The sequence below is a fragment of the Rissa tridactyla genome, chromosome 1 (genome assembly GCF_028500815.1).
Source record: "Rissa tridactyla isolate bRisTri1 chromosome 1, bRisTri1.patW.cur.20221130, whole genome shotgun sequence".
NCBI lineage: Eukaryota > Metazoa > Chordata > Aves > Charadriiformes > Laridae > Rissa > Rissa tridactyla.
Window position 1 is genome coordinate 9809500 of NC_071466.1, and position 12628 is coordinate 9822127.

Genomic DNA, 12628 nt, shown 5'->3' on the forward strand with positions numbered 1-12628 from the left:
GAACATCACATTCAGTACAAATTATAAAGTTTGCTGTGTAGTTCAACTCTCCCTTGATGGCGGCGGTGCAGAGAACTCCTTGCTGCGGTGCCGGAACCCTGAGCCCTTCCCTTCCTCCCAAAGCCGCAGCGCTCACGGTGTCCCCCATTGGCTGTCCCCTGCTGGGAGTGCACGGCTTCCTGCTGATGGAAGGGGCTGGGTGTAGTCCTTGGGTATTTTATATCGTTATCGGGATTGACACTGCTTCTTTAGCATTATTAGTGTAAATTCTTTAGTTTTATCCTAGTAAATCTATTTCTATTGCAACCCTCATGTTTCCTTCTTTTTCCCCAATTCCTCTTCCCCGGTGAGGAGGGGTCATCGGGCGAGAGAGTAGTTGTCTAAAGGACAAGAAATTGTGGTGGGTTTCTCAAACCATAACAAGAAGGGAGGGAGAAGGAGAAGGGCCCCACCCCTTCAGGGCATGGTTTGGGTGCGAAGGCACCTTAAAGGCCACCCAGTGCCACCCCCTGCCCTGGGCAGGGACACCTCCCACCAGCCCAGCTTGCTCCAAGCCCCAGCCAACCTGGCCTTGAACCCCTTCAGGGATGGGGCAGCCACAGCTTCTCTGGGCAACCTGGGCCAGGGGCTCACCGCCCTCACAGCCAAGAATTTCTGCCCGAGATCTTAGCTCAATCTCCCCTCTTGCAGTGGAAAACCCTTCCCCCTCGTCCCATGGCTCCCCTCCCTCATCCAGAGTCCCTCCACAGCTTTCCTGGAGCCCCTTGAGGGACTGGAAGGGGCTCCAAGGTCTCCCCGCAGCCTTCTCTTCTCTTAACGCCTCTCACAGTAGGCACGTCAGCATAACCCATCTGCAGCCTTTGGAATGGGAAGTATGACCATGGTTGCCCTCCAGCCTCCTGCTTGGGCTTTGCACCGGAAAACTTCCAACATGTGGGCCAAGAACTCACAATCCCCTTTACTGCCACATGTCTTCCGGGGGCTGTCCACCTTTTCTCAATCTGATTAAAAATTGTCATCCCTCCATGTGTTTTATCACAAAACCGCCTAGCCAAAGCCATTTAGTATTCTTTTGGTAAGACGGGGTTTCCTCCGGTAGTCCAAATTCTAGTTCATCTTTCATGGAGGAGGGAGGGATCCCGAGTGCAGGGCCCAGTTCCATTTTTTACAGACCAAGGCAGCGTTAGATCTGTCCCTGTCGTCTGACCGATGGAAGACACGTCTCAGACAGACATCAGGTAGGTGAGCCCAGCGATTCTGCTCAGCTTCGCTGTCATCTTCCATTGAGAAGACAGTTTTTCACTTCTCTTCTGGGTGTTGAGCAAACCTAGAGGAAGACTCTCTCCAGCAGGCTCCCGAAAAGACCAAAGTCCGCCCTCCGGAAGTCCATGGTGGCAGTTCTGCTGACGCCCTTCCTTGCTTCCCTAAGAATCAGAAACTCTGCCATTTCATGGTCACTGTGCCCAAGACGGCCTCCAACATCACATCCCCCACAAGTCCTTCTCTGTTCACACACAGCAGGTCCAGCAGGGCTCCTTCCCTAGTGCGTTCCCCCACCAGCTGTGTCAGGAATTTATTCCCACACACCCCAGAAACCTCCAAGACTCTTCCCTCTCAGCTCTACTGGGTTCCCCGTTATCCCGTGCCCTATTGTTACACTCCCTCAGCCACAGTCCCTCCCAATCCCTCCTGGAGGCCCCCTTTAGGGACTGCAAGGCCGCTACAAGGTCTCCCCGCAGCCTTCTCTTCTCCAGGCTGAACAACCCCAACTCTCTGCTGCTCTGCCCTCTCCCTGACGCTCCGCAGCCTTTCTGCTCCCTCTTTGACCTCTGCCGCCAGGCCGAGCGGATCAGCCGCCTGCTCGCACCTCACGCACCCGGCATCCCTTCTACCCTCCGCTACCCGGGAGAGACCTGGGAGCCGCCCCCCCCCCCGGCACTGCCTGGTGGCCCCCGCAGCCCCCGCCCTCTCTCCCCAGCTGTGGCTGAGCCCGTCCCCGCCGGACGGGGGCTGAGATGGGGCTGGGGACCCCCCTGCCGCTGCCGGGACCTGGCTGTGCCTGGGGGCCCTGCTGGGACCCCCCTGAGCGGAGTCGGCGCAGGGCTGGGGTCTCGGTGGGACCCCCGTCCCCGCTGCCCTGCGCTTTCCATGCTGCCTGGCCCCTTTGCCTTCCTCCTCGGCCGCTGGGGCTGCCCTGGACGGGCTCCCTCCTCGCCCCGGGGCTCCCCGTGGGGACAGCGGCTCCTTCCCCTCGCCATGTCCCCCCAGCCGGGTCCCTGCACTCAGCCGGGGGCAGTGCTGCTGCCCCCCCGCGCTCCCCTCGCTACGGCCATCCCTGCTGCCAGCGTCTGTGCGCCATCCCAGCCAGCCCGAGGGCACTCCGTGTCCCCCGCACCCTGTTCCGGCTGCCCCAGCGCCTCCGGCTCTCATCCCCAGGTTCCCCCATCACCCACGGGTGTCCCCCCGGGTTTGGCCACTCTCCCCCTCCCCACCAGCTGATCGGTCCCCTCCACCGGTGACAAGATGGCATGAGCCCCGATGCCTCCGTGTCGTGGTTTAGCCTCAGACGGCAACAAAGAACCACGTGCCGCTCGGTCGGGCCTTCCCGATACAGGAAGAATCAGAAGAAAAAAAAGGCAAGACTCTTGGGTTGAGACAAAGGCAGTTTAACAGAACAGCAAAGGGAACAAGCAAACAACAACAAGAACATGGATAGAGGCATATACACACACGATTACGGGACCGCCGCTCCCCGCCGCTCCCCGACCGGACCCGGGACGCCCCAGCCCGCTCCAAGCGCGACTTCCTGCCCCCTCCCCCGGCAGCTCAGGGTGGGCATGGCTCACATGGCATGGAATACCAGGAAAAATTAACCCTATCCCCGCCGGAACAAGGACACTCCGCCAGCCACTCTGTGGGATGTGGGGCAGGGATGGGGACGAGGGGCCCAGCCCCCCCCGGCACAGGCTGTCGGGCAGGGTGAGCGCGGACCAGCCGCCGTCGCTGTCGCAGGAGAAGAGCCAGAGGTCACTCAGCCAGAGCTGATGGAGTCGTTATTTTATTGAGGACGGATCAGTAAATGCAGGGGGGTGAGATATTCCGTAAGCCAGGATGGATAGGCAGGAAATGCTCCGCTATTTACCGCACGCAGGGTTTGGGTGGGATACAAAGGTCCATGCTCTGTCACCGAAGGTGTCGAGGGCCAGACCCCTCCGTCCCTCCCGGGCACCATCCTGGCCCCAGCCAGCACCCGGAGGGGACAGGGTGGGGGCTGCCCTGCTCCCCTGGAACCCTCACCAGGGCTGCTGGACACTGGAGTGGCGTCTCGGGGGGCTGCAGCAGACTCGAGCCCTGGCCAGGCAGGGTGGCAGGCACTGGTGGGGACACAGGAGGAGCAGAAGGTGTCTATGCATATATCTATATGGTCCAGAGGATGCCCTGGAGATGCTGGGAGGGCTGGAGGCCCTGTGCTGTGAGGACGGGCTGAGAGAGTTGGGGGGGTTCAGCCTGAAGAAGAGCTCCACTGAGACCTTGGAGCCCCTTCCAGTCCCTCAAGGAGCTCCAGGAAAGCTGTGGAGGGACTCTGGATGAGGGAGGGGAGCCATGGGACGAGGGGGAAGGGTTTCCACTGCAAGAGGGGAGATTGAGCTGAGATCTCAGGCAGAAATTCTTGGCTGTGAGGGCGGTGAGCCCCTGGCCCAGGTTGCCCAGAGAAGCTGTGGCTGCCCCATCCCTGGAGGGGTTCAAGGCCAGGTTGGCCGGGGCTTGGAGCAAGCTGGGCTGGTGGGAGGTGTCCCTGCCCAGGGCGGGGGGGTGGAATGAGATGATCTTTAAGGTCCCTTCCCACCCAAACCATTCTGTGATTCTATGATTCCACATCTATATTTCTATACGTCACAACCCAGACAACTGCTCGGGGGGCCGTGACCCCTCAACCCTGCAGCTGGGGCAGCCCCGGCCGAGTCAGGGTCCCGCTGTCAGGCTCCTCTTCCCTGGTGCTGGTGGAGCTTCCACCCTGCAGGTCCATGAAGTGCCAAGGGGTGCTCAGGACGAGCCACCCTCATGGAGCACCCGTGGCCACCACTTTCCCTGGGGACAGTGAGTCCACTGGGCCATCAGGCAGCATTGCCCAGGACCAGCACACTCATGAGGAAGACCATGAGGAAGAAGACCCACATGAAGAAGCGGTCCATCACCTTGGCCATCTTCTTCCACTCAGCGGTCCGGTGCTGGGAGGCTCGGTGGCGCCGGAAGCAGCCGGCGATGTAGCCCACATTCCTCAGCATGTCATCGTGGTGGCACAAGCAGCAGTCCCAGGGACAGCCCCCTGCCTCGGCACCCACCTCCCCCTCCATGGGGCTCTCCCCTGGCCCCCCAGTGTCCTCCCTCCCCACCCGCCTGCGCGGCACCCACCGGGGGCTCTTGCAGCTCTCGCCTACCTCGTAGACGCAGCAGAGCCGGGCCATGTGGTGGAGGATGAGCCACCTGGCCCAGGGGGGCACGGGCCAGGTCCCCGGTCTGCAGTGGTGGATGTTCATGATGAAGATGGTCAGCGCGGTGGAGGCCGTGATCATGGTCATGGTGGCGATGTAGTACTTCCCTGCGTGGGTAATGGGTGGTGATGCCGCAGCGGGGTGGGGAGAGACCCGTGCGCACCTCCCCCCATCGAAACCCCCCCCTGTCATGGGGGGGTGCCCACCACCCCGGTGCAGATGCCCTGGTCCCGTGGGATGGTCCTGAGTGCCATCAAGGCTCACCAATGAGCGGGATGCTCTCCGAGGGGACCATGTGCTCACAGTGGTGGAAGCAACCACTGGATGACTGGAAACATACCCTGTGCCCCGTGCCGCTCCAAGGAACGCTGTCCTGGGCCTTGACAAGCAAGTCCTGTGGTGACACGGCACCCCAGAGAGAACCGAGTCGGACAATGGGACTCATTTCCAAAACACTCTCAGGTCCCTGGGCCAAAGAGCGTGGCACTGAGTGGGTATATCACGGCCCCTGCCATTCGCCCGCCTCTGGGAAGATCGAACAATACAACGGGCTGTAAAAAACTACCCTGAGAGCAATGGGGGGGTGGGACCTTAAAACAATGGGATACACAGTTAGCAAAGGCCACCTGGCTAGTTAACACCTGGGAATCTAATAATTGAGCTGGTCCTGCCCAATCAGAACTTCCACGTACCCTAGAAGGGGATAAAGTCCCCGTAGTGCACATGAAGAGTGTGTCAGGGAAGACAGTCTGGGTTAGTCCTGCCTCGGGCAAAGGCAAACCCATCTGTGGGATTGCTTTCACTTAAGGAAGAGAGAACTAGAGCAGGGCAGGTTTAGATTAGGCATTAGGAAGAAGTTCTTTACAACGAGGGTGGTGAGACACTGGCCCAGGTTGCCCAGAGAGGTGGTGGAGGCCCCATCCCTGGAGACATTCAAGGCCGGGCTTCATGAGGCTCGGAGCAACCTGATCTAGTTGAAGATGTCCCTGCTTACTGCAGGGGGGTGGGACTAGATGGCATTTAAAGGTCCCTTCCAACCCAACACCTTCTATGGTTCTCTAAGGCCCTGGGGGCACGTGGCAGGTGATGCAGAAGGATGGGGAGCTCTGATATGCACCTCATAGAATCATAGAATCTTCATGGTTGGAAGGGACCTTTGAGATCATCGAGTCCAACCATACACACACACAAAAACCCCCTACAATCTCTGTCACTAAAGCATGCCCTGAAGTGCCAAATCTAGGCGTTTCTTAAACACCTCTAGGGATGGTGACTCAACCACCTCCCTGGGCAGGCCGTTCCAGTGCCTGACCACTCTTTCAGTGAAGTAATTCTTCCTACTATCTAATCTAAACCTCCCCTGCCGCAGCTTCAGACCATTTCCTCTGGTCCTGTCATTATTCACCTGGGAGAAGAGGCCAACACCCACCTCTCTCCAACCTCCTTTCAGGGACTTGTGGAGGGCAATGAGGTCTCCCCTCAGCCTCCTCTTCTCCAAGCTAAACATGCCCAGCTCCCTCAGCCTCTCCTCATATGACTTGGTCTCCAGACCCCTCACCAGCTTGGTAGCTCTCCTCTGGACACGCTGCAGCACTTCAAGGTCCCTCTTGTACAGAGGGGCCCAGAACTGAACACAGCACTCGAGGTGAGGCCTCACCAGTGCCGAGTACGAGGCACGATCACTTCCCTACTCCTGCTGGCCACCCTATTCCTCATACAAGCCAGAATGCTGTTGGCCTTCTTGGCCACCTGGGCACGCTGCTGGCTCATGTTAAGCTGGCCGGCCACCAGCACCCCCACGTCCTTTTCTGCGGGGCAGCTTTCCAGCCACTCTTCCCCAAGCCCCTGGCGTTGCTTGGGGTTGTTGTGACCAAAATGCAGGACCCGGCCCTTGGCCTTATTAAACCTCATGCAATTGGCCTTGGCCCATCCCTCCAGCCTGTCCAGGGCCCTCTGGAGAGCCTTCCTTCCCTCAAGCAGATCAACACTCCCACCTAGCTTGGTGTCGTCTGCAGTCTTACTGAGGGTGCACTCAATCCCCTCATCCAGATCATTGATAAAGATTTTAAACAAAACTGGCCCCAAAACTGAGCCCTGAGGGACACCACTGGTGACCGGCCGCCAAGAAGATTTCACCCCACTAATCACAACTCTCTGGGCACGGCCATCCAGCTGGTTTTTTACCCAGCAAAGAGTACACTTGTCTATGCCGCGATTCGCCAGCTTCTCCAGGAGAACGCTCTGGGGGACGGTATCAAAGGCCTTACCAAAGTCCAGAGAGACAATGTCCACAGCCTTCCCCGCATCCAGAAGGCGGCTCACATGGTCATGGGGATCTGACTGTGGGTGAGACAAGCCAATGAATCCATTTGTGTGATGTCAATTGCTAAATAGCCCTGCCACTCTGTGTCATCATTATTAGAATTGCTAGAAGCCATACCAATGGGACTGCAGTAAGAATCACCCAAAACAATGGCAGATGGACTTTGATGAACGTGAGTAAAGCGCAGTGGTGATGGGATCACACCTGACCTCAGCAACTGGCGCCCAGCAACTTCCTCAAGATTGACATCTTCAACCTGCGGAACCTGGGCAGGGTCCGCACCAGCTACACCAGCGGCGAGCTCTGGATACAGCATGCAGGAGTCCAGCACCACACACCATCTCCCCTGCCCTGAGAGACTGCTCTGACAGAGGGAGCCCAAAGCCATGGGTTAAATGAACTCAACCTCAACGGACATTGTTGAGGGATGGCCCAGAGACTAAGGGTCGGTCTCTTCTCTCAAGGAACAGGCGACAGGACAAGAGGAAACGGCCTCAAGTTGCACCAGGGGAGGTTTAGGATGGATATTAGGAAAAACGTTTTCACCAACAGGGCTGTCATTGGAAGAGGCTGCCCAGGGCAGTGGTGGAATCACCATCCCTGGAGGGATTTACAAGCCGGGCAGACGTGGTGCTGAGGGACGTGGGTTAGCGGTGGTTTTTGTCAGTGTTGGGTTGATGGTTGGACTTGATGATCTGAAAGGTCCCTTCCAACCTCGACCGTTCTATGATAGCTGTATGTCTATAGATGTGTGTATATATCAAAGACAGGGAAAAGCGGTGGTAATTCATTGGAAAGTGTAAGATCTGGGCATGATGTTGAAGGTATAGAACAAAGGGTGGAAAACACCCGGTTCTGCCAGCAATAGGGTCAGTTTTCCCAAGGAGCTGTCACGGGACAGAGGTACTTCCCGGATCCGGTCAGTGAGCAGCGGTACATTCATGGTGTTTTGTACATTCCTCTAACAGCGTTATTGTTGTGGTTTTCCGCTTTCCTTCGCTGTTCTGTTAAACTGCCTTGATCTCAACCCACGAGTTTTGCCTTTCTCTTCCCATTCTACCCCTCTCCCGTGGCAGGGGGGAAGCGAGTGAGCGGCCGCCTGTTTCTTTGTTGGTGGCTCAAGTTAAACCAGGACATCACCCCACGTCTCGGTTTCTCTCTTTGTAAATTGGAAACAGCGCGCTGGGCTTCATTGGTAAGGTGTTTGAAGCTCTACAATGAGAGGTGCTGAAGAAAGAGGGGGCCTTATTTTTCCTAGAGATGCCCGTAAGGGTGGAAAAGGGCTCGCTGCTTCCTTTGGTTCTGGCGAGGAAAAAAAAGTAAGGGTAAAAAGAAATGATGCTGGAGATGTAGCGGGCCCGTTCCCAAGTCCAACATTTTAACGCGTGGAGCGCAACCTTGTCCCTTGCCTCTGTCTTGCTGTAAAGGTCTCTCTCGTTCAGAGGCACTGCTGTCGAGATTCAAATCCCTTCCTAGAGCCCTCCAAAGGATGCATTCATTGCGTGCAGATGGCACCGGGTGTTCTTCTCCCTTCCTCTGGTTTATGCCTTTGGGTAGACGACAGCAAAATGATTAATCTCTGAGTCAATCAGGTATTTGAACCTCCTCTAACTAGCGTGCAAGAGCTGAGCAAGGCGTTCGACACGGTCTCCCACAGCATCCTTATAGGGAAGCTTAGGAGGTGTGGGTTAAATGAATGGACGTAGATATGGTGGACAGATAACTAGTTAAAAGACAGAGCTCAGAGGGTCGTGATTAGGGGCAAAGAGTCTAGTTGGAGGTCAGTGACGAGTGGTGTTCCCCAGGGGTCAGTACTGGGTCCAGTCCTCTTCAATATATTCATCAATGACCTGGACGAAGGGATAGAGTGCACCCTCAGCAAGTTTGCTGATGACACAAAGCTGGGGGGGCGGGTGGCTGACACACCAGAAGGCTGTGCCGCCATACAGAGAGACCCGGACAGGTTGGAGAGTTGGGCAGAGAGGAACCTTATGAAATTCAATAAGGGCAAGCGTAGGGTGCAGCACCTGGGGAGGAATAACCCCCTGCACCAGTCCAGGTTGGGGGCTGACCTGCTGGAGAGCAACAGGATGACCTTGAGCCAGCAATGTGCCCTTGTGGCCAAGGAGGCCAATGGCATCTTGGGGGGGCATCAAGAAGAGTGTGGCCAGCAGGTGGAGGGAGGTCACCCTCCCCCTCTGCTCGGCCCTGGGGAGGCTGTGTCTGGAGTACTGGGTCCAGTTCTGGGCTCCCCAGTTCCAGAAGGACAGGGAACTGCTGGAGAGGGGACAGCAAAGGGCTACCAGGGTGATGAGGGGACTGCAACACCTCTCTGATGAAGAAAGGCTGAGGGACTTGTGTCTCTTTGGTCTGGAAAAAAGACGGCTGAGGGGGGATCTTATCAACGCTTAGAAATACGGAAAGGGTGGGTGTCAGGAGGATGGGGCCAGGCTCTTTTCAGTGGTGCCCAGCAACAGGACAAGAGGCAACGGGCACAAACTTGAGCATAGGAAGTTCCACCTAAACACGAGGAGGAACTTCTTTCCTGTGAGGGTGGCAGAGCCCTGGCACAGGCTGCCCAGAGAGGTGGTGGAGTCTCCGTCTCTGGAGACATTCCAAACCCACCTGAACGCGTTCCTGTGCCACCTGCTCTGGGTGACCCTGCTCTGGCAGGGGGTTGGACTGGAGGGTCTCCAGAGGTCCCTTCCAACCCTACCATTCTGTGATTGTGTGGGCCTCTTCACTAGGCTCTTGTCGGGCTGTGTAAATCCCGACCTGTACGAAGGAATGACGGCCGTGTCTCTCAGATACACAGAGCACGCTCAGCCCGTTAAATTTCATGACAACAAGAAGCCTCTGTGACTAATGAGGAACCCAGAGAAGCCAAATGCCTTGGCTTGGAGTAAAATCTTGAGGTGTTACTGTTTTCACTCCAAACTGACGGAAAACACCATCTCCTGCTGAAGAATCTCTGGGGAGAGCCAGGTTCCTTTTACCCCCAGAAGCGAGGCACCCCTGGGAGCTGCACACATCGGGGAGGATCCACTGAATTCAGCATCTGGCATGCAAAGCAGCATGACAGCATGGTGTACACCAGCCACAGTCGTGGTCTGGCCCAGTTCAACACAGCATCCCTAAAGAGGGAGATGTGCTTCCATCTTTTTGCAGTTTAGTGGGATTCAACCCCCCGGCCTCGACTTAAGCGTAGACGTAAGCGCCGGGGCTGGCAGGTGACTCAGAATCCCCAGCTTGAACTAGAGGAGACAGAGGGAACCCCAGCCTAGGAAGGACTCGTGGAACTGCTGGGGCTTGTTGTTCAGCCTCTGCAGCATTCTGTACCTGGCTGAGGAGGTCGGAAAGCCCCGTTTCTGTGAGTGGTTCTCAGGCTCGTTGCAATGCTAAAACGTAACCTAGGGAAGGTAGTTATGTTAGCATTTCCGTAAGCGCCCTTTCTCTGGGCCTGGGGACCTCACCTTTCTCTGGCTATTGGAGAGAGGAAGGGAATGGGAGTTTTGAAGCACAAAGTCTTACCTTTAGAGTAGCCAAACTGCATTTCCTTTCTGCCCGGTTTTGGAACAGCCTCTCCACAGGGGTGACACTTAGAAAGGCCCACACTTCCAGAAAGAACAGCCTGTGGCATGACAAGGTGAGCTGTAGCAGCTCCTTGTCCAGCAGCTCATGGTCATTGTTCCACTGAAGTGTTAATTCCTTCCAAAAAGAACAAATGTTGTTAGGGCTACTCAACAGAACTGGTGAGCGCAGTAACTAGAATTCAATAAACAAGTTTCCCAATACTACCAACAGAAGGGACTGGCAGCAGATCAATTTTGTCCCTTGACAGGAGCAGAGAATCAGTTTTGGGTAACGACAACGGTAGATGCTACGGTAATCCCAACTCTCCCGTGGAGATGGGGGGGCCCTTGTGCATTGCACCCCACCCTAAGGGATAGACAACTTCTGTTACCGTTAGAAGATGCTGCACCCTCAGCTCATGCCATGATCTTATTTGACATATTGGAAATTATCCCAGGTACGAGAGTAGATCCAAAGACAATTTCTAGAAAGCTTTGCAGATCCCGGCTGTTCCTTGGAAGCTCTGCAGCGCAACAGAACCTAAAGAGCGCTGTCAGCAACCATCAGGCCGTGTGCTTCCCTCAGGCGTGCAAAGACCTGATGCTCCTTGACGCGGGTCAAGGCTGTCGCACACCTTTGGTGGCACATCCTGCGTGACACCAAAGGCCTGTGACATGGGCACCAGTTAATTTACATCTGCTGTAGACGTTTGTGTGTTGCCAAAAGGGAGCAGAACCACGAGTGCAGGCTGACGCAGGCTACAGCTCCGCAAGCAAACAGGGTGTACAGACTCTTCTCCTCATACGCAGATTTCCCTGCAAAAGGGTGGGGTTCAGAAACATCGGAAAGGATAAGCAAGTTACCAGTTACTAAACGTGAACATGTCTAACTAGAAGAAGCCTAAAGCGGTTTCACAAAACTGAGGTTTTCCTGCCTGAAAAACTCTTTGTGCTCACAGCTGACATTCCAGCACCAGTATTTTGGGTGTTTTAGCTTTTTATGAGGGCAACCTGACGTCGGCCTGACAGTGAAGACTGGCATAACGGGCATCGCAACTGGACAGGGACAACGACCTCAACCAGGCTAGAGTGGAACACCGCAGTGGCTCGCTTATGAAAATGACCCTCGGGACATAACACTGAAGTGGTCAGGAATTCCTCCTGCTGAGCGCTGCTATGCAGAAGGCCTGGAGGATCACTTTGCTTAGCTTTGTGATACCGCGGTGAGATGTCCCTCTGGGTTCCCGTACCTGCAGAACACGCCAGGAGGCTGGGAGGAGGTTGGTGAGGGTGCGTCTCATTCTCCAGCCTGGGTCTCTGAAACTGTAGCTCCGCAGACTCTTATGCTGCTGACTGGCATCTCCGCTAGCAGGATCCTGGCTAGGTGATCGTGCTTCGTGACTCTTTCAAAGAAGAGGTTCACGCGCAGTTTTGGGGCTCCCTTGGCCAAGTTGGCCCACGACGTTCCTCTGACCACTTGCCCATGAGGGTCGTGGATATGACATTGGATATTCAAGGTGCACAGGGAATGAGCGCTGTGCTCCCGCAGGGAGTGCGAGTCAGCCCACCAAGTTTCCGTGATGGCGACTACGTCATAGCTGTCCTGCTGCACAATGGTTGGACTCCATGATCTCAAATGTCGTTTCCAACCATGAAGATTCTATGATTCTGTGATCTCCATGGGAGAGTTGGGATTACTGTAGCATATACTGTTGTCCTTACACAAAACTGATTCTCTGCTCCTGTCAAGGGACAAAACTGATCTGCTGACAGTCACAGGGATAGAGAAAATATTGACTTTTTTATTGGTTGACAAGAGGGGCACCCCAGGGGGTTCCCGGCCCCACCCTTCCCACCCATTGGGGGAAATTGCTGAAGCAGACACGGCGCGTCCGGCAGCAGCGTCTCCAGCAGTCCTTCAGGCGGTACCAGAGCCAGGTGCAGCACTGACACAGGCACCGTCCTAGCGGGCACAGCCCTGGGGACGCCTGGTCACACTCCCTGTCCATGACCTCGCCGTGCTGCTGCCTCTCCTCCTCCAAGGTCTTGACAGTGTCCAAGAGCTCCAAGTAGAGCAACTTGTCGTCCGTGGCCTTGGCTGGGGGGCTGCTGGGCGGCGGAAGCACAGTCATGGGGCTCTGCGCCCTGTCCCTCCTCCCTTCCGCATCCGTGGGGGTGCTCCTGCCTGAGCCTGGGGGGCTGCTGGTGCTTGGCCCCATGGAGTTGTTCTTGCCCGGCCC

General features: G+C 56.3%; 1 protein-coding gene and 1 pseudogene across 1 annotated transcript; both read right to left on the reverse strand.

Moving 5' to 3' along the window:
- Positions 1-1107: 1107 nt before the first annotated feature.
- Positions 1108-4788, reverse strand: LOC128900563 (neuronal acetylcholine receptor subunit alpha-10-like). Its single transcript, XM_054181843.1, has 4 exons — positions 4758-4788; positions 4395-4600; positions 4137-4361; positions 1108-1116 (listed from the first exon to the last, which is right to left on the reverse strand). The coding sequence occupies exons 1-4, from the start codon at positions 4786-4788 to the stop codon at positions 1108-1110; spliced, it is 471 nt and encodes a 156-aa protein (XP_054037818.1).
- A 3569-nt stretch (positions 4789-8357) lies between these two features.
- On the reverse strand, positions 8358-11934 carry LOC128900606 (F-box only protein 39-like; annotated as a pseudogene).
- Between the last annotated feature and the right edge of the window lie 694 nt (positions 11935-12628).

Coding starts and splice junctions, on each gene's coding strand:
- LOC128900563 (XM_054181843.1), bottom strand. CDS start 4,788: ATGGTCCCCTCGGAGAGCATCCCGCTCATTG. Junction 4,601..4,757: donor GGAGAGCATCCCGCTCATTG/GTGAGCCTTGAT, acceptor TTACCCACGCAG/GGAAGTACTACATCGCCACC. Junction 4,362..4,394: donor GGTGGGTGCCGCGCAGGCGG/GTGGGGAGGGAG, acceptor GGGCCAGGGGAG/AGCCCCATGGAGGGGGAGGT.